The following is a 20,737-nucleotide window of genomic DNA, read 5'->3' on the forward strand; positions in this document are numbered from 1 at the left end:
CTTATCAACAATACTATATGGCTCCTTGCAGATACTTTTCATTTTCCTCTTCCTTGGTCTCGTATCTAAACAGTCATAAAGTTTCATCACATCCTTTTTCATGAGGATCCCTTTTGCTAGAGTCTGGACAAATCCAGCAAGGAAACCAATGTCGTGCTCCCGGGATGTGAAAGGATGCAGGAAGTGGATCTTAACTGGGTCAGGAGGTCACCTGGAATGCTGGAGACTGATGTAGTCTAAAGGTCAAGTGAAGAGCAGAGCAGAGGAAGGGAGCCAAAGGTTGCACTAGAATAGGAAGATCAGGCATCTGTCAGACCTGCATGACTGGGGTAAGGACATAGAGGGAGGAGCAGGAGCAGAGTCTGTCTTGTTCGTCTTTGAATTCCCAGAGCCTAGCACATTGTGTGCTCATGGTATGCACCCAATAAATGCCCTTTATACGAGGCAATATTATAACCTTTCATTTACCTTTTACCTTGTATGCAGCAATGCTCTCTCATTTTCGTTATTTAGCTATCAGATGGTGTTTGGGAAAGACACATTAGACAGGAACAACATGCATCAATGTTAGTTTTGGGTTATTTCTCCATTGTATCAGGTTAGTTAAAGGTAACCTGACACAACGGATAAATACGGAGGCAGGGAATTTAAATATTTGATAATATGTTGTGTTGTTTTGACTTAGGAATTCAAATGTTAGATGTCATCATAAAAAGCCTTTTCAAAATTGCTTTAAAAAAAATGTAGAGATCAAAAATATCCATTACCAGTTTGATTTTTTTTTTCCATCTATTTTGTGGGTTGGGATAAAATTTCCAGTGACTAAATCACACAGAGATTCTCAAACTGCTGCATCTCAAACAATGTAGAGGAAATGTCATACTCTGGAAAACTGTGTTGATTGAGGTGATGGCAAAGGCTATGAGAATGGCAAAAATGATATTTCTAATTAACATGATACAATAAATCATTCTAAATATATATAATAGGCTAAATTAATATGTTAAGTATTAGCAGACATTTGACAATTTCTTGTAAATCACTAAAAGTTATATATGCCATGTGGTCAAAATGCTTTTTATGGATCATCTCATTAAGAAATTGGGAATCTGCAAATTGACTTATATTTAGTAAATAAAATAATGAATGAATGTATAAATATTTATTGACTAAACCTTAGTTAAATATTAGCATTAGAAATAATTTTATTTAATAACCCATTGAGTAAATATTGATTGAGCTACTATGTGCACATCAATTAAACAGTAACCAAATGATTTTGTGCTAAAAATCTACTTTCCACTGGAAAGTAAAAACTTTTAAACTTTTTAATATAAAAAATTTCAAGCATACAGAAATGTAGAAAAAATAACATAATGTCCATATAGCCTCTATCTAGATTCAACAGTTATTAGCATTTTCCCAAAGTTGCTTTATATATATGTGCAATTTTGACAACATTATACATATATGCAATTTGAAAGAATTATATATATATATTCAATTTGAAAGAAAATTACAGCTGTCATAACACTTCACCCCTTAATACTTCGGTATGCATTAATGAAGACTGAAACATTCTCTTACATAACTATAATATTACTATCATTCGTAACAAAAATAATAATTCCTTACTTAATAAGGTTATTTATAGTCTACGCTTGGATTCCCACAGTTGTTCAAAATATGTCTTTCACCTTGTTTCTCTTAAGACCTCTCTACACCTTTTCTTTTATGAGAAATGGGACTTTTTGAAAAGGCCAAGCCAGTTGTCATACAGAAAATCCTACATTATTCTGGATTATCTAGTTGTTTTCTCATAAATTTTTTACCATGTTCCTCTATCCCAACATTTTTTGCAAAATGGAAGATATATATAATAGCTTGACTAAGTTCAGGTTAAATGTTTCATACGTGATGCTGTGTATCAAAATTTTAGTAAGAGTTTAGAATGGCTGGTTGTTCCAACATTGTTGATGTAATTTGATCACTTGGTTAGAGTAATTACTCCAAGTTTTTGATTAGGAAGTAAGTCATGAGGTCATACTTTAGCATCTTGCAAATACTCTATTCCTCATTACCTTTTCACCTAATGGTTTGAACATCTGTTGAAAATTTTTGCTTGAATCAATTATTTCATGAGGGGCTGTAAAATAAAATTTACATTTTTAATTACCCTCTGCAATGATCAATTTCCAATATTTTCCAAGCAACTTTTACAATCTTAAATACGTTCTTTAAGATTTCAAAGGCTGAAAGTCCAAAACTTTAAGTATCATAGTATATTTGTAATGGGAGAGTGCTAACCTTGGATTTTCTTTTGTGTTTTCAGCAAAATGGGAAGACACATATTTATGAAAAGCACATTGTTGAATCCTTTGAGGAAGCGCCTCTTCATGTCATGGTATTCACCTATATGGGATATGGAATTGGAACCCTGTTTGGCTATCTCAGAGACTTTATGAGAAACTGGGGAATAGAAAAATGCAATGCAGCCGTAGAACGAGAAGAACAAAAAGTAAGTATGTGCACCTTCCTGGATCTTTGCCAATGCCTATCCCTCTTTAAAGTGTTCTCAGAAGTAATGATGCAGATACTGACATTAGAAAGAATGAGGTGTTCAGGAATAATTTAGGGTAAATTCTATTTGCCTCCACTCCCTAAACCCCATTCTCTGTGTGTTCATGGACCATATTCTACAAATATTTATCAAGCAACCACTATTTGCCAGATACTGAATTAAGGGTTTTCCCACACACATAATATTTAATTTTTATAACAATCCCATGAGATAGATATTAAAGCACCATTTTAAAAAGGAAAACATCAAAATATAAGAACAAAGATACCTAAGTAGGACTGTACTCACCTGGTGTTCTAGTTATATGTTGAGTAGTATTTATACTCTATCCTAAAATAGGAAAGTACATCTGAGTGAACTGGGACATTTTATTTCATCTAGGTCAGGGTTTCTCAACTTTGACACTACTGATAATTTGGACGGGATAATTCTTTGGTGTAGGAGGCTGTCCTGTGCATTGTAGGAATTTTAACATCATCCCTGGCCTCCACACATTAGGCCAGTCATTAGCACCTACACACACACACACACACACACACACACACACACACACACCTGTGACAACCAAAAATGCCTCCAGACATTGTCAAATGTCTCCTGGGGTGCAAAATCACCCATGGTTTAGAACCACTCATCTAGGTACTTTTGATAGTTAACCTACAAAAGCCTACATCATCTCTTTTTTTGCACAGAGCTGGAGGACAACCTGGAAAATATTTAGAGATCTGCAAAGATCCTGCATTGTATTAACAAATTTTCCAAGTTATTTCAAAGCATTTATGATGTGATGAATCTCTTTTTTCCAAAAATTACTTTGTAATACCATGAATGTGGACATGAGTCATTCCATATGATGGAGCCTTGAACATATGTAAACAAAGAACATAGGTAAGACACAAACTTCAATGTAAAGAGACAACTTCAAACCCTATAACTTAGTGACTAGTACCCATGGCAAGATAAACACTTATTACAGGGACACATCCGTGAACAAATTGTACAGAATACTTATTTTGGAATTGCTTTACATCAAGAGTATCACCTTCAGAAAAAAAAATCAAACCCAGCTTTATTATGATAATCCCTCCAAACTTTAGCAAGTATTTGAGCATACGCTCTATACCAAGTAACGGGTACTAATATTTATAGAAGAAAAGACAGGTCCTGCCATCAGAGATTTTGAAGTCTGGTGTACAAACAGACTCATGAACAAATCATATCCTAAACATTGATGATGGGGAGGAGGGTGATGTGGGTCACAGGGCTCTGGGCCCTATGACTCCCTTAGGGAGTCAAGGAGCCATGATACTGGGGCTCAAATGGTGAGCAGGAGTTTGCTGAATAAGCAAGGATGCAAAACAGGACATTCTCAAAAGAGGGCACTGCTTGTGCCAAGGCATATGTTAATTTATTAATCAAGTGAAATTCTTTTTAAGCATATAAGTTGTGTCAGGCACTGTGCTGTGATCTGGGGATACAAGATTAGCCAAGGTGGACACAGTTCCTGCCCCCAAAGAGATAACCATAAAAAAAGTCAATAGAATTTGATAAGGCACATTAGAAGTAAGTAGATAGCACTATGAAAGCAAAGAGAAATGTCTAATTTTTTGGACTTGGTGTTCAAAGAAAGCTTTTGGATAAAAGAGAAGTTAAACTGAAAGCTGAAGAGTAAGTAGTAAGGCAAAGGTTGAGTCAAGATCAGAAGAAGGAGTCTTTAGGAAGAGGGAACTTGGTACAACATGGTCTAGAGGTGAGAGAAAGCATTGTGCATTCAAGGAACCAAGGAATTCCAATGACCAGAGTGTCATGAATGAGAGTGGGAGCACGTGGGAAGAAAGAGTGCTTGACCGTAATGGGTTTTTATAAGCCACATACATTTATTATAAGAACAATGGGAAAGCATTGAGGAATTTCAGGCAAAGGAATGCAGATTTGTAGATTAGAAAGATTATTCTCTCTGTCCTATGAGAGATGGATTGCAGAAAGACAATATAGAGATCAAAAACCAAATTAAAAGGCTGATGCAGATATACCGGTTAAAAAAAAATCTAGATGAGATAGCCTGGCTGGGACCAGAGTAGTGACAATAGGAGTAGAGATAAGGCCAAGAGATGTTTAAGAGGTGGAGTTAGAGATGGAATTAGGGAGATGGACAAATCAAAAACCACACCTGGCTTTGTGACTTGGGTGGCTGGGAAGTAGAAGGTGGTGTCATTCATTGCGGTGGGGAATAGAAGAGAAATATCCAGTTGGAGAGAGAAAGTGGTAATTCGTTGTTTGACAAATTGAATTTGAAGAACTGCCAGCTAAACTTAGAGGTCTGGACTTAAAAGTCTTAGAGGGATATTGTGGCATCTTCAGTATATCTTCAGCATATCAATATGAATCAAAGCCATAGAATAGACAAGATCTCCCAGGAACTAAAAGAGACGGGTGAGGGGGAGAAGAGAATGAAGAACAACAAAGAATTTAATAGATGGCAGAGATGGAATCCCAATTCAAGACTAGAAGCAAAGTGACAAGAAAGAAAGTTTGCAATAGTGTAGGAAAGAGATTATTTGTGTTTGAATTAGGGAGCAGGTGAACGGAATGAAAAGGCAAATAATTATAGAGATATTTAGGAGGTATCAACAAATCTTGGTGGCTGAGTGTATAGAAGGAAAACAGGGCAATCTCAGATTTCTAGTTTGGGCAGATGGGTGGATGGCAATGTCACAGTCATCAAAATGGAATGGTCCTGTATTAGCAAAAAGATGCCACAGATACAGCTTTGAGGACATAAAGGTTCCAGAATGATAAAGAATACAGAAACAGTAGAATCAAGCAGGAGAAAATCCAGCATGCTCCCAGAAATGCAGGTTTCCCCAGTCCTAGCAGAGCCAGTGATGAAACTGGAAAGTTGAGATTAGAAAAGGATTCCTCCTGGCTATTTTCATAATGATCTCACCGGCTGGACTATTCTAGAAGCTGTTATCACCAATCTGCCTGCTCACCAAGTACAAGTAACTAGCACACAGTAAATTAGCCCATTTCAGAGTATTGGGACAAAGGGTGAATCAAATGTCAACTTCTCAGGCATGGCATTTCTTTTCAGGCTTAGGTTTTAGATCTACAATCCATCTTCTAACCTGAGTTTCAATATGTTTGCTCTTTTAACCTAGCAGTTCTAGACTTCTTGGTTTTTCTAAAGCAATTTCTATATTTAATCCAGAAAAAAAAATACTCGTGACAAGTTGTTTCCCAGGAAGCCTACTCTGAGATGGTGGCTTGAATGAAAGGTTATTGGGGTGTGCTCCTGGGATCCATGCCTGTGAGGCAGAGAAGGAAGCCACATGGGGTGGGAAGGAAGAGGGGAACAGAAAGGGGATGGAGTGAGTTGAGACGATGTAGACCCAGCAAAGGCCTCAGCTGATCACACATGGAGCTCTGGAGATGGAAGTGCCTTCAGGATCATTCTGAACTGAGCAAAGTGGGCTGGACCTTTCAGATTCTGCATAGAGGATCTTGGTTGAGAAACAGGAATCTTGGTTGAGAAAGATCCCTTCAGGCCCAGGCAATCCTCAGAGAGCTGTAAGCCTCCAGTGCTCCCAGCAGTGAGGGGAATGGGGGCTTCAGTCCAAATGATGGGCCAAGGCAACCTATGTTTTAACAGCTACCCCTCTTGCTACAAGAACTGCTTAAACCACCCCACAGGAGGAAGGCATTGCATTATAGAAATCAATAATTTACATTCTTTACAAAATAAATGCTTTCCATCCTGTCTGATCTCCAGGAGGTAGAGAGCATCAGTCACTCACTCACCTTGGAAGGCGTGCCCTTCCTATGGCATCCCTTTTAATTGAGCCCCTTTAGAGATTTAGACCCTTTCAGCTTAATAGATTCTAATTAACTGCTGTCACTTTATTCTTTTTGATGGGACTTGGTCATTCCCAACCCTGACCATGTTGATTCTTCTCACCAGTATCCCCTGAGAGCTTGTGAGAACTCTCAGACCCACTCAGTCCAACACTTCTGAAGCAGCGTCTTTATTTTATCATGATCCTCAGGTGATATGGACACACGTTAAAGTTTGAGACGCACTGCTATTCTGGAGGGCCTCAATTTGAAGTCCAATTAGCACCTGTGTTCAGCGGGCAGCAGTACCATCCCTTGATGCCTGTGGTGTTCATTCCCTTTCCTCTGCATAGGTATCCTGCTGTCGGTTCCATGAAATGCAGTCCCAGCCCACCTGTACTTTATAATGGTAGCCCCTGGAAGTTAACTATTACAGAATAGCAGCTGATAACACCAGAGCAGTGCTTCTCGACCTTGGCTGTACATTGGAATCAGCTGGTCTGCCCCAGGCAGGTGTCATTACCAGCTTTCTCCCTCCAGTACTGCCTAACATCCCTCTTCCCCGACCCCATCCCTGGAGCCTGTAATCCCTTGATTTGAAACTCTTTCCATTCTCCTGTGCTCTCCTATGTTCTCTTTTCCTTCCTTCTATCCAGCGTGAAGTTCATGAGCTTTGATACTTCCTCAATTTGACACACCCCTCCCCCCATGCTGACTGGTCTCCCTTCAAATTCAAGGCCAGGAGCCTCGACATGGCCCTCGGAGCTGCCTGCCAATCACACTACATTACCTTAGTGCATTGAGTCACAGGCTCCACTCGATGACGACTTCCTGCTTTCACCTTTACCTTCACACCTCCAGCACTTCTTGGCCCTCCTGACTTTCAGCTAATGATATTGCTTCTGTCTGCTAAAGAAAAAAACAAATCAAGCTTTTAAAGAATTAAAGTTAGTTTTATTTAGATGTCTTACTGAAAACTGTAGACCAAGGCCTACAGCCCAGGAGCAGTCCTTTAGGGAGGTTTTATCAGACTGCTCAATTCAGTATTTCAGTTCACAGCTAATATACAGGTGGTAAAGATTTGGTACTTGCAAAACCACATGTAAATTTGGGTGCAAGAGTCCACTGGGTTATAATTTACAGAAACATAATCACTAAGCCCGTCAGACATCATCTTATATGTACAGTTAGGATCATTTATCTTTTAAGGAAAATAGTGACTCAGGCAAGAGACATGGGGAGCTGTGTACTCTATGGCTGCAGTCCCCAACCCTTGTTAGGGACCAGGCCTCAGAGCTCTGCACCTCCCCCCATTTCGTGTCTTCTATGAAACTTAGGAAGGGAGGGGCACACAGCAGGAGGGCAAGCAGACGGTGAGCTAGCAAACTCTCTCCCCATCACTTGCATCACAGCTTGAACTTCCTGCCCCTGCCTCCCATCTGTGGAAAAATTGTCTTCCATGAAACTGGTCCCTAGTGCCAAAAAGGTTGGGGACCACTGCTCTGTGGTATTTTGTCTTCAAAGCGTCTTAGCTACATGTCAGTACAGAGTCAGGGGCTTTGTGAAATCATCCTGGCAAGCAGAAATGAGCAAACTTTGCTACTTTGTCTCCCACGCGCCAATTTCATTGAGAAAATACAAAAAAGTCAGAACTTCTGCCCACTCACTCCACCACCACACTTACCTGCACCTGAGCACACATACGTGGCCTTCCACCTGTTACCATGGAGGAAGTGGCTGGGCTCCTATCTAGGCCAAGACTTCCACTTGTGCACTAGGTTCCATTGATCAGTAATCGCTCAGCCTTGACACACCCAAAACCGTGGGTTTGAGTTTCCCCTCCAAACCCACGTCTTTCACAATTTCCAGATTAGTAAATGGCAACTCCACCAGTGTAGGTGCTCTAGACAAAACCTCAGAGTCATCCCGACTCAGCTCTTTCTCTTGCACCCAAAGACAAATCTGCCAGAAAATATTGTATTTATTATCAGACCACTTCTTACCACTCCTGCTGCCTCCAGCTTTGTCCAAACCACCGTCTCCTCTAACCTGGATGTACCCTGCTTCCACCCTCAAACCCCGCAGCCTCTTCTCAATTAACTAATGTGATTCTTTTAAATCCTAAGTTAAGTCACAGCACATCTCTGGCCAGAACTCTTAATACCTTCTCATCTCCCTTAGAGTAGGAGCCAGGGGTGGCCGAGGCTCTGCAGAACACAGCTCCCCCTTCTGTCTCTACCTTCATCCATTCTACTCCTGTTCGCTCTCTCACACTGCTTCAAACACTGGGACCTCCCTGCTCTTCCTCGAGCACCACCTGCATGTGCCTACTCCAGGAATTCTACACTGGCATATCCCTCTGCCTGGAATGGCCCTCTCTGAGGTATCTGCATGGCTCACTCTTTGACTCAAGTATCACTAAGAAACCAATAACTTTAAATGCAGCAGAAATCACCAGCCAGTGAAATCCCCAATCTCCCCCACCAGGCTTGGACCCAAATATCTTCTGGCTACAAAACTAATCCACTGGCACAGGAGTGAAGATTTTCCACAATTGCTTCTGGCAGAGCACGTGCCACAGGCTGGGAAGACAACTCCAAAATATCAGAGTTCTAGAAATATTTTGCAAAATAAGATCATCAGTAAAATCAGATCACAACCTCCCACAGTGAATACTCAGAGGCCAAACTCACAGGCTAATCTATGATAGTAGGAAGGATTGGTTGATTTTGATGAGTGGAGCTGTGCTAGTGTGTAGTAACTAGTACAAAACCAACCTGTGAAATGGATGGGTTACGACAAGCCCTAACGAAGAGCCACTTCTTAAACTCGTGTGTATTTTTCTCTTTCCTTTTTATTATGGAAATAATGCACAAAACCAATCTTTGTGCATTCTTCTGGTCGCTTTCATGTACCTAACTACACTTACTCATGTTCATTTGTACTTACCCTGTCCTTTATGGAATCATATCATACATCTAGTTGTGACTTACTTTTTTATTTACCTAATTACGTATCTGAAGATCTTTACATGCCAATATGAGAATTTTTTTATTTCAGCATATTACGGGAGTACAAATGTTTAGGCTACATGTATTGCCTTTGCCCCACGCAAGTCAGAGCTTCAAGCGTGTCTGTCCCCCAGATGGTGTGCACTGCACCCATTAGGTGTGAATATACCCATCCCCTCCTCCGCTCTCCCACCTACCTGACACCTGATGAATGTTACTACTATAATGTGCACATAAGTGTTGATCAATTAATACCAATTTGATGGTGGGTACATGCAGTGCTTGTTTTTCCATTCTTACGATACGTCACTTAGTAGAATGGGTTCCAGCTCTATCCAGGATAATACAACAGGTAGTTCACCATTTGTTTTATGGCTGAGTAGTACTCCATGGTATGTGTGTACCACATTTTATTAATCCATTCATGTACTGATGGGTATTTGGGTTGTTTCCACATCTTTGCAATTGTGAATTATGCTGCTATAAAACATTCTAGTACAGATGTCCTTTTTATAGAATTCTTTTTCCTTTGGGTAGATGCCCAGTAATGGGATTGCTGGATCAAACGTTCAACATCTCTAATCAACAGGGAAATGCAAATCAAAACTACAATGAGATATCACTTAACTCCAGTGAGAATGGCTTTTATCAAAAAGTGTGAAAACAATAAATGTTGGCGTGGATGTAGAGAGATAGGAACACTCATACACTGCTGGTGGGACTGCAAACTAGTACAACCTCTGTGGAAAGTAATATGGAGATACCTCAGAGCTAAAAGTAGAACTACCATTTGATACAGCAATATGGGATTACTTTATTTCTTTTAATAGATGCATGATATTCCATGATATTCTATAACATGGGTATATTATAATGTATTTATATTCTCTTTTTTATTATTATATTAATAAATAATTTGTCAATGAGTAGCATATGCAGTATTCCAGGATAATTCCTATAAGTAGCTTTCTAGGTCCAAGGAATATACATTTTAACTTCTGAGAAATACTGCCAAATTGCCTAGAAATGCTTGCCCAGACAATCTCCAGTGAAGAGTATCTGAGAGTGCGTGCTTCCTTGCCAACACTTGATGTATTGATATTATCAACACTGTTACTTTTGCCAATCTGGTGTGTGAACATTATTTATTCTTATCTGAATTAGCATTTCCTTATTAATAGTGAGACTGAACTTCTTTTCATATAACTTTTAGTCACTTAAACCTACTCTTTTCAAATAGCCAATTAACATCCTTTGCCCATAATTTTATTAAACTGTTATTTCTTATTAATTTAGAAAAAACCTTTCTATATACCCTTATATCAATAATTTGTCCACTAAATGTGTTTTAAATATTTCTTCAGTTCAATTTCTTGCCTTTTAACTTTTTCTACATTACACTTATCCACACATAAATTTTTAAGTCATATATATCAAACATTTCTTTTATGTTTTCATTGTTGTTATTAATTTTGTTGTTAGATTTTTTCTCTTTGTTGGGGGGGTGGTTAGTCATGTTTAGGAGGCATTTTTCATCTTAAAGTTATAATAAATTTTCCTATGGTTTCTTTCAGAACTTTTGTGATTTGGGGTGTTTATTTTATATATTTAGTCCACAAATCCATCTAGAATTTATTTCTATGTGCTGTGTGAGGTAGAAGGATTGTTTTTTAAAAGATCTTTTTAATTGCCCTGATATCATTAATTTGTTCATTTTTTTTACCTGCTAATATAAAATGTTGATCTGTTTGTCTATTTTTTAGGTAACTCTATAAGTTTTTAGATAATTCTTAAAGATTTTCTCTCTTTATATGCTTTAGAATTAGCTTGGCAGGTATAGAATTTTGAAAAAAAGAAATTTGCCATTTTAATTGGGAATAAGTTAAATCTATAGGTTAATTTTGAAAAATTTGATGTCTTCATGATATTTACAAGACCAGTGCTCTAACCCCTGTGCTATGGAGCCCTCACCTTCTTCATGATATTTAATCTTCCTATTTAGAAGCATCATATATCTCTCCATTTCTTAATGTATTTGTTACGTTCTTTAATAACATTTTATAATTTTCTTTATAAAATTCTTACCACTTCCTCTTATTTAGGTACAATTTTTCTATCATGATTTTATTTGAATATTATCTTTTTTCCGCATACCATCTTCCAATTAGTTATTGATAGCATATAAGAAAGCCATTGATATTTTCATATTTTAATTTCAAATGCTTCCACTTTAATAAATTCCTTCACAGTTTCTCAGGTAGTTGTATTGGAAATTCTTAGAATTTTTCATGTGTGTCATGAAAAACTGTACATGTATTGTCTGTTAGGTTTGTCATGACAAGAGCTAATATGTTCTTTAACTCCTCTAGATTTACTCATTTTTTCTCCACTCAAAATTTTTTTTAAATAAATGTATGTTAATGTCTCCCATTGAGATTGTAGATTTGTTAGGTTTTTTCCCTTATGTATTTCAGTGTAATTGTCAATGTAAACTGTCAGATGTATTTCAGTATTAAACTTATGGCTCTCATAGTTCTTGGTGGAATTTTTCTTTCTTCATGCTTTTTATCTCATGCTCTATTTTGCCTTATATGAATATTTATACACCTGATCTTTCTTTAATAGCTATCTCTTTATTTTATCTTTATCATTTTCAGAAAATGTAGGTCTCTTACAAGCGGCATATAGATTTATCTTAAACAAATATGAAGGTTGTATTTTAATAATATGATGTATTAACAATTACTTATTTAAACCATAGGAAATTGCTGCTTTTGTAGTTAAAAATAGTCAAACATTGGCAATTCCATATGGTTAAACCTAATATTTTAATTACTCATATGTTTAAACTTATTCCTGCTATCTTACGTTTTACATTCACATTTTCTGTCATTTATTTTTATTTTTTTATTTTAAATATTTCTCCTTTCATACCTTCATACAATTGTTTGTTTTCTGTAATACATATTTTAATGTTCTTTTTTTACTTTTCCTTTTTAAAAAAATTGTGAAACTTTATGGGGATATAATTGACAAATGAAAATTGTATATATTTACATCATATGATACAATGTTTTGATAGCATATATTATACATTGTGAAATGATTACCACAATCAAGGTAGTAATGTATCTGTCATTTCACAGTTACCTTTTTCTCTCTTCTTTTCTTTCTTTTTCTTTTTCTCTTTTCCTTTTTTTTTTTTTTTTGTTAGGAACAATTAGGATCTAATCTCTTAGCAAATGTCAGGTATACACTGCATTATTATTATCTATAGTCACCATGCTATGCAGTCTCCAGAACTTATTCATCCGACATAACTAAAACTTTGTACCCTTTGACCAACATCTCTCCATTTCCCCCATCTGCCTCACTATTTAATAGTGAGTACATGGGGTCTTTGTCCATTCTTGCAATACTTCACTTAGAAAGGTGGTCTCCAATTCTATCCAGACTGTCGCAAAAGGTATTAATCCATTTTTTATGGGTGAGTAATACTCCATGGTGTACATATACCACATTTTATTAATCCACTCATGAACTGATGGGCACTTAGGTTGATACCATGTCTTTGCAATTGTGAATTGTGCTGCAATAAACATTCTAGTGCAAGCGTCTTTTGATAAAATGACTTTTTTCCTTTGGGTAAATACCCAGTAGTGAGATTGCTGGATCAAATGGTAAGTCTACTTTTAGTTCTTTGAGACATCTCCATACTATTTTTCATAGGGGTTGCACTAGTTTGCCGTCCCACCAACAGTGTATAAGTGTTCCTTTCTCTTTGTATCCATGCCAGCATCTATTTTTTCGGGACTTTTTGATAAAAGCCATTCTCACTGGGGTTAGATGATATTTGCTTGGGGTTTTGATTTATATTTCTCTGATGATTAGTGATGTTGAGCATTTTCTCATATGTTTATTGGCCATTAGTCTATCTTCTTTTGAAAAGCTTCTGTTCATGTCTTTTGTTCACTTTTTAATGGGATTGTTTAATTTTTTCTTGCTGATTTGCTTGAGTTCTTTGTAGATTATGGTTACTAGCCCTTTATTGAATGTGTAGCATGTGAATATTTTCTCCCATTCTGTAGGTTGTCTATTTGCTCTGTTGATTGTTTTCTTGGCTGTGCAGAAGCTTTTTAATTTAATCAAGTCCCATTTATTTATTTTTGTTAATGCTGTGATTGCCCTTGGGGTCTTCTTTATAAATTCTTTGCCTAAGCCAATATCTAGAAGAGTTTTTCTACCATTTTCTTCTAGAATCCTTATGGTTTCATGTCTTAGATTTAAGTCTGTTTTCCATCCTGAATTAATTTTTGTGAGTGGTGAGAGATACAGATTTTGTTTCAGTCTTCTACATGTGGCTATCCAATGTTCCCAGCACCATTTATTGAATAGGGATTCTTTTCTTCAGTGTATATTGCTGTCTACTTTGTCAAAGATCAGATGGCAATATGTGGATGGTTCTCTGTTCTGTTCCATTGGTCTAAATCTCTATTTTTGTGCCAGCACCATGCTGTTTTGGTTACTATAGCCTTGTAGTATAGCTTAAAGTCTGGTAAAGTGAAGCTTCCTGATTTGTTCCTTTTGCATAAGGTTTCTTTGGCTATTTGGGCTCTTTTCTGCTTCTAAACAAAGTGTAGAACAGGAAGAGCAAACCAATACCAAGCCCAGCACAAGAAAAGAAATAACTAAGGTCAGAGCAGAATTAAATAAAATTGAAAACAAAAAAATAATACAGAAGATTAATGAAACAAAGTGTTATTTTTTCAAAAGATAAACGAAATTGATAGATCTCTTACTAGATTAACCAGAAATAGAAAAGAAAGGACCCAAATAAGCTCAATCAGAAATAAAAAGAAGCTATTACAACTTATACCACAGAAATACAAACTATCATCTGTGAATACTATAAAAATTTCTGTGCACATAAACTCAAAAATACTGAGGAAATGGACAATTCCTAGAAACACACAACCTCCCAAGACTCAATCAGGAAGCAATAGAACTCCTGAACATAACAATTATGAGCAACAAAATTAAAACAGCTATAAAAATCTGTCAACAAGAAAAAGTCCCAAACCAGATGGTTTCACAGCCAAATTTTGTCAGACCTACAATGAATTGGTATCAATACTGCAGAAATTATTTCATAACACTGAGAAGAAAGAAATCCTCCCCAACTCATTCTATGAAACCAGTATGACCTTGATACCAAAGCCAGGAAAGGACACAACCAAAAAAGAAAACTATAGACCAATATCCCTTATGAATATAGATGCAAAAATCCTCAATAAAATTCTAGCAAACTGAATTCAGCAGCACATCAAAAAAATAATCCACCACAACCAAGTGGGCTTCATCCCAGTGATGCAAGAATGGTTCAACATACATAAATCCATAAATGTGATTCACCACATAAACAGAAGCAAAAACAAAGATCACATTATCATCTCAACAGATGCAGAAAAAGAATTCAACAAAATTCAGCACCCTTTTATGATCAAAACTCTTAACAAAATAGGCATATGTGGATACCTTAAAATTATAAAAACCATATATGACAAATCCATAGCCAACATCATATCAAATGGGGAAAAGTTGAAAGCATTCTCATTCAGAACTGGAGCAAGACAAAGATGCCCACTGTCACTACTTCTATTCAACATAGTGCTGGAAGTCCTAGCCAGAGCAATCAGGCTAGAGTAGGAAATTAAGCGTATCCAAATGCAGAAAAAAGAGATCAACTATCACTCTTTGCTGACGATATGATCTTATATCTATAAAACCCAAAGATTCTGCCAAGAGACTCCTACCATTGATAAATAAATTCAGCAAAGTATCAGGCTACAAAATCAATGTACACAAATCAGTAGCATTCCTATAGGCCAACAACAGTCAAACTGAGAATCAAATCAAAGACTCAATACCTTTTAAAATAGCTACAAAGAAAATTAAATACCTAGGAATATATTTAACCGAGGATGTGAAAGATCTCTACAAAGAGATCTACGAATCACTGAGGAAGGAAATTGAAGATGATGTAAACAAATGGAAAAACATATGCTCATGGATTGGCAGAATCAACATTGTTAAAATGTCCATACTACTCAAAGTGATTTACAGATTCAATGCAATCCCCATCAAAATACCAATGTCATTTTTTTGCAGACCTAGAAAAAGATTAAATTTAGCCACCTTACTTTGGTTTTCTCATACTTCAAAGAAGTGTTTTAAATACAGTTACCCTTGCCAACAAAAGGAAAAGTACAAACATATTTTGTTATTATTCTAAGCTCTACGCTGGTATAAGAAACAGCTGGTTTCCAAAAGGAAATAATTATATAAAATAAAGTATTAGGTAAGAACAGAAGTGTCAATGTAGACACAAATGAATAACTGCTGTTTAAAAGTGATTCTTTCTTTCTATAAAGCCATGATTCTATTTTTTACTGAATGGACATGTAGTTAAATAAGAAGGGACATACTTCCAAATTTGGTAATAGTTTTTACATTGGGCTAGGGATATGTTCTTTTCACTTCTTTATAAACACCAAGCCTTATGAACAGAAACTTTTCAAAAGAAGATAGACTAATGGCCAACAAACATGTGAAAAAATGCTCAACATCTCTAATAATCAGGGAAATGCAAAGCAAAACCACAATGAGATATTACTTATTTCCAGTGAGAATGACCTTTATCAAAAAGTCCCAAAACAATAAACGGTGGCATGGATGCGGAGAGATAAGAATGCTCACACACTGCTGGTGGGACTGCAAACTAGTACAACCTCTGTGGAAAGCAATATGGAGATACCTCAAAGAGACACAAGTAGAACTACCATTTGATCCAGCTATCCCATTACTGGGCATCTACCCCAAAGAACAAAAGACATTCTATTAAAAAGACATCTGCACTTGAATGTTTATAGCAGCACAATTCACAATTGCAAAGATGTGGAAACAACTCAGGTGCCCATCAATACATGAGTGGATTAATAAAATGTGGTATATGTATACCATGGAGTTCTACTCAGCTACAAAAAACAATGGTGATATAGCACCTCTTGTATTATCCTGGATAGAGCTGGAACCCATTCTACTAAGTATCACAAGAATGGAAAAACAATCACCACATGTACTTACTATCAAATTGGTATTAACTGATCAACACTTAAGTGCACATATAGTAATAACATTCATCAGGTGTCAGGCAGGTGGGAGTGGGGAGGAGAGGATGGGTATATACACACCTAATGGTTGTGGTGCGCACTGTCTGGGGGATGGACATGCTTGAAGCTCTGACTCAGGTGGGTCAAAGGCAATATACATAACCTAAACATCTGTACGCCTGTAATATGGTGAAATAAAAAAAAATAAAAAAAATAAACACCAAGCCCTGCAGCACAATTTTTTGGAAAGAATTCCAATGAGTTTTGGAACTAGATACAGTTCTCAATTTGTTCAATGAAGTTTTCTGACTCTCCATCAACTTATCCATAAAAGTTGGATAGAAATATCCATACCACTTGGAAAATTTTAAATTACCATATAAATTTATCTTTTCTGAGTTGAGATCTTGCTATATTGTCCAGGCTGGGCTTGCACTCCTGGGTTCAAGCAAGCCTCCTGCCTCAGCCTCCCGAGTAGCTGGGATTATAGACATGTGCCACCACACCCAACACCATACAAATTTAAAGGTGGAAAAAAGAAAATCATCATATTGTAGAAGAAACAAAGCCATGTCTGTGGCTCTTACTAGGTTTAACTCACCCTTTCCTACATCTTATTCCCCCAAATTATCGTGTCCTTATGGCATAAGATTCTCTATCACATCTAGCCATTTGTAACAGAAAGAAAAATAAAGACAATGAGTAAGTCAAATGACAAAGATACAGATAAAGATATGCCCTGTTGCAATGCTTCTGTTTCTGAAATATCAAGTCCAGCTTCATTTTCTGGTGTAGTTAAAATGCTATGGGAAGCTTGCCTGAGACTGAAGGACATTGACCTTTGGTAGGTGTTGGTTGCTCCTGAGGAAATCTCACTGCTGCTCAAACGAATGGGGTGGAGTAGAAATACACCCATGCAGAGGCAGAATGCCTTCTAGGTGGGGAGAAGAGGACCATGCCCAAAAGTAAGTCAATTCATTCCCAGATCAGATCTTGAATTCTAAGTAGGTTTCCAAGCTTAGTTGTCCCTCTTAGGAACATGTAGGCTGCTGACCTTGTGTATCATATCTGGGTTAGTGTTTATGTCATATACAAAGAAATAACTCTGAGTAGTTAAAAAAATGGTTCTTCCTTTTTGCAGGGGAGTTGCAAGTACCTAATTTATAAAATATCTATTGAATGTAAAAAATCATTCCCTAACAGGAAGTCTTCCCTGACCCCAGGAGAATAGGTTAGAATCCCTGTATCTTGTTCTCAAAGCATTTATCTTAAGAAAGAGCTAGCTTCCGATTTCCACATAAGTACAAATTCTGGATCTCTGAGTGAGGAGGCAGCAAGTTTAGGCAGGAGGCAGTATTTTCCCACCTTTTCTTAGATGAACATGACAATACATCTTCATGAGGCATGAGATGGGGAAGCCTCAGGTTGTTTTCTTCAGCCAACGCCAAGTCTCTTATGACTAGTGGACACTCCTCCTACCATCTGGCAATCTGTTGGCTTTAATTTTCCATATTGTGGGCAAGAATTTTTATCATCACTGATGTTTTGGAGGGAAGATGGGTAAGCCTAAGGTCACTCGGAAATCACTACCTAGGAGAGTGGATGAGGCCAGAGGCTGTCCAAAGTTCAAGTCACTTACCTATCTGGGTCTAATTTCCATATGGGCCAAATGAGTATTTGATCTCTATAATCTCTGTGTCCCTCTACCCCTGGTACTTTGTGCATTTTGTGGTTTCAAATCTGAAATTAATTCCGTTTGAATTTTGTAGACAGAATGTTTTGGTTCTTTTCTCTTTCTCTCTAAAATCAACTGTTACTTTATTTGGGGTAAGATTCCTCATAAAACCTAAAACTATAATTTCATTCATAGTCCAGAAATATTACTTATAGACCTAGTTCTCTCTTTTCTCTTGATAGGATAAGTTTATGTATTATCATTTCAAAGAAGGCCTTAAAAATTATAAATGAAGGGACACAAATAACATCTGGGGATACAGAATAATTCACAAAGAAGTAAATAGTCAGAAAAAAAATTATCAAATCAAAAAAGAAATAGTTTGGAAATGAGTTTTGTGGAATTATACAATCCCATTGCCTCAAAAATATGTGCTTTTCTCTGTGAGAACATGAAAGAGTGTAATTGATTATAATAAACATGTAGCTTTAAATCATAACAAAACCTATATCACAAATATTTAGAGAAAATGCATTTTATATGAGATTTTCAAATGTAACCAGTAGAGTTTCCTAAGCATCCTCCAAATTCATATACAATAGGTAGTCTCCAGCATGTGTCTATGAACATTCTCGCCTACAGAAAATTGTAATTTCCCCCAAGAAATGATGCCATTGACATGGAGGACCAAAGATTGAAGTGCCAGAAAGATCTATGGCTTGGATGCCATCAAAGCCTGCATATCCTCTATATTCTCCTCTGGAATGAACAGGCTCAGAGAATGAGTGGGCAAACCAGTAGCATAAGATCATCCCCAAGGGCTTTCCCCATGATCCTCCTTGTTCTGTCAGGAAATCAGCTCCATTTAATAAGAGAAAGGAGAACAAAGAGCTCAAAGAGGATGGGAGGGAGAATGAGAGGGCTCACTCCCCATTATTGAGGAGTGGAAAAGCAAACACCACATGTACCCTCTAATCATTTGGAACTGATCAGTGGGCACACAGGGCCACAGAGAGAAGTAAAAGTCCGTGGCTTCCTATTACCTGTGGAGTAAATACGAGCTCCTCCTGCAGATGCTTCACGCTGCCGCTGCCTGTGCCCAGCTGATGTTGCAGCCTCATCCCACACATGGGATAAGAGAGGTAACCGAAAGCCAAATGAGTCAGGACCTTGAATCAGGACTGAGGTGGGAGCCATTATAGGTCCTGAGCAGAGAGACAGGATATAACTTACTTTTTGTTTGTTTGTTTGTTCGTTCTTGGGATTTTTTTTTTTTTTGATAGCTAATTTCTTTAGGTAGGTTTTTGTCCTTCCCCCCCACCCCCCTCTACCCTTCTTAATTTCCAATGACTTTTATTTCTCTCTGTGCCCATGTGTGCCCACTGATTAGTTGCAAATTATTACAGGGTACATGTGGTGCTTGTTTTTCCATTCCTGAGATACTTCATTTAGGATAATGGTCTCCAGTTCCATCCAAATTGCTACAAAGGACATTAATTCACTCCTTTTTATGGCTGAGTAATACTCCACAGTATGTATACACCACATTTTGTTAAGCCACTCATGAAGTGATGGGCACTTAAATTGACTCCACATCTTTGCAATTGTGAATTGTTCTGTAATAAACATTTGAGTGCAGGTGTCTTTTTGATAAAATGACTCCTTTCCTTTGGGTAGATACACAGTAGTGGGATTGCTATTATTCTTATTCATTCTTCTCAAATGCACCACATATATCAGCATACAAACCCACTCACTCTGAGAGCCCGCCCCAAGCATCCCTCCCATGACAATCTCATTCTGCCTTGGTACCCATCTCCAAGGCCCCTCCTACATAAAGCTTCCCTGGATCCTCCAGGAAGATGTGACTCTTCCTCCTGCTCCAATCCTGTGAACATTCAATGTACTTGGCTTAGACTGTAGTTACAGCTTTTGCCTTTTCTGCCTCGTATTAATTATTCCAAGCCAGATAGCAAAATTAGACACGTCTTGCTTTGAGCCTCAGTTGGATCACAGATCCCCTTAGTCATGGATTACATTTCATATAGCAACTCAATGCTGTTACCTCAGCTGTGAGAGAGGCCTGGGGCCTCCACAATTCCTCAGAGTAGCTTCCAGGCCCTCTGCCACATGACAGCCAGCCACCTACCAATAGCAGTTTTGCCAACAGATCCAACAGTTCAAGCTCATCCACAATTCCAAAGACACAATGAGTGGGGATATTCATGTTTGAAAAAGTTAAGAACATATAATTGATCATGTCAGCCATTTTTTTCCCCAACTAAACTGCTTTGGACATAAACACCTGTCATTATCCTTAGGAAAGTTGCAGGGATCAGTGTCTCCACCACTTCTGGAACTTGTAAGGCATTGTCACCGTTGCTACCTTAGTTTATCACATTTATTCCTTCCTCCATTAAAGACACATTCTTTGGGGATGGGGGCCTCACAGATTTATTTGTGGACC

The 20,737-nt window shown here is 37.5% G+C and overlaps 1 protein-coding gene across 1 annotated transcript in view; it reads left to right on the forward strand.

Moving 5' to 3' along the window:
- The window catches only part of SPTLC3 (serine palmitoyltransferase, long chain base subunit 3), a 151,960-nt gene that overhangs the window by 40,854 nt on the left and 90,369 nt on the right, over nucleotides 1–20,737 (forward strand). The window contains exon 2 of the mRNA XM_012640440.1: nucleotides 2,333–2,518. Coding sequence (XP_012495894.1) covers nucleotides 2,333–2,518 — 186 coding nt within the window. The remainder of the gene's footprint in view (nucleotides 1–2,332; nucleotides 2,519–20,737) is intronic.

This window comes from Propithecus coquereli, unplaced genomic scaffold (genome assembly GCF_000956105.1).
Source record: "Propithecus coquereli isolate 6110/MARCELLA unplaced genomic scaffold, Pcoq_1.0 Scaffold153, whole genome shotgun sequence".
Lineage (NCBI taxonomy): Eukaryota > Metazoa > Chordata > Mammalia > Primates > Indriidae > Propithecus > Propithecus coquereli.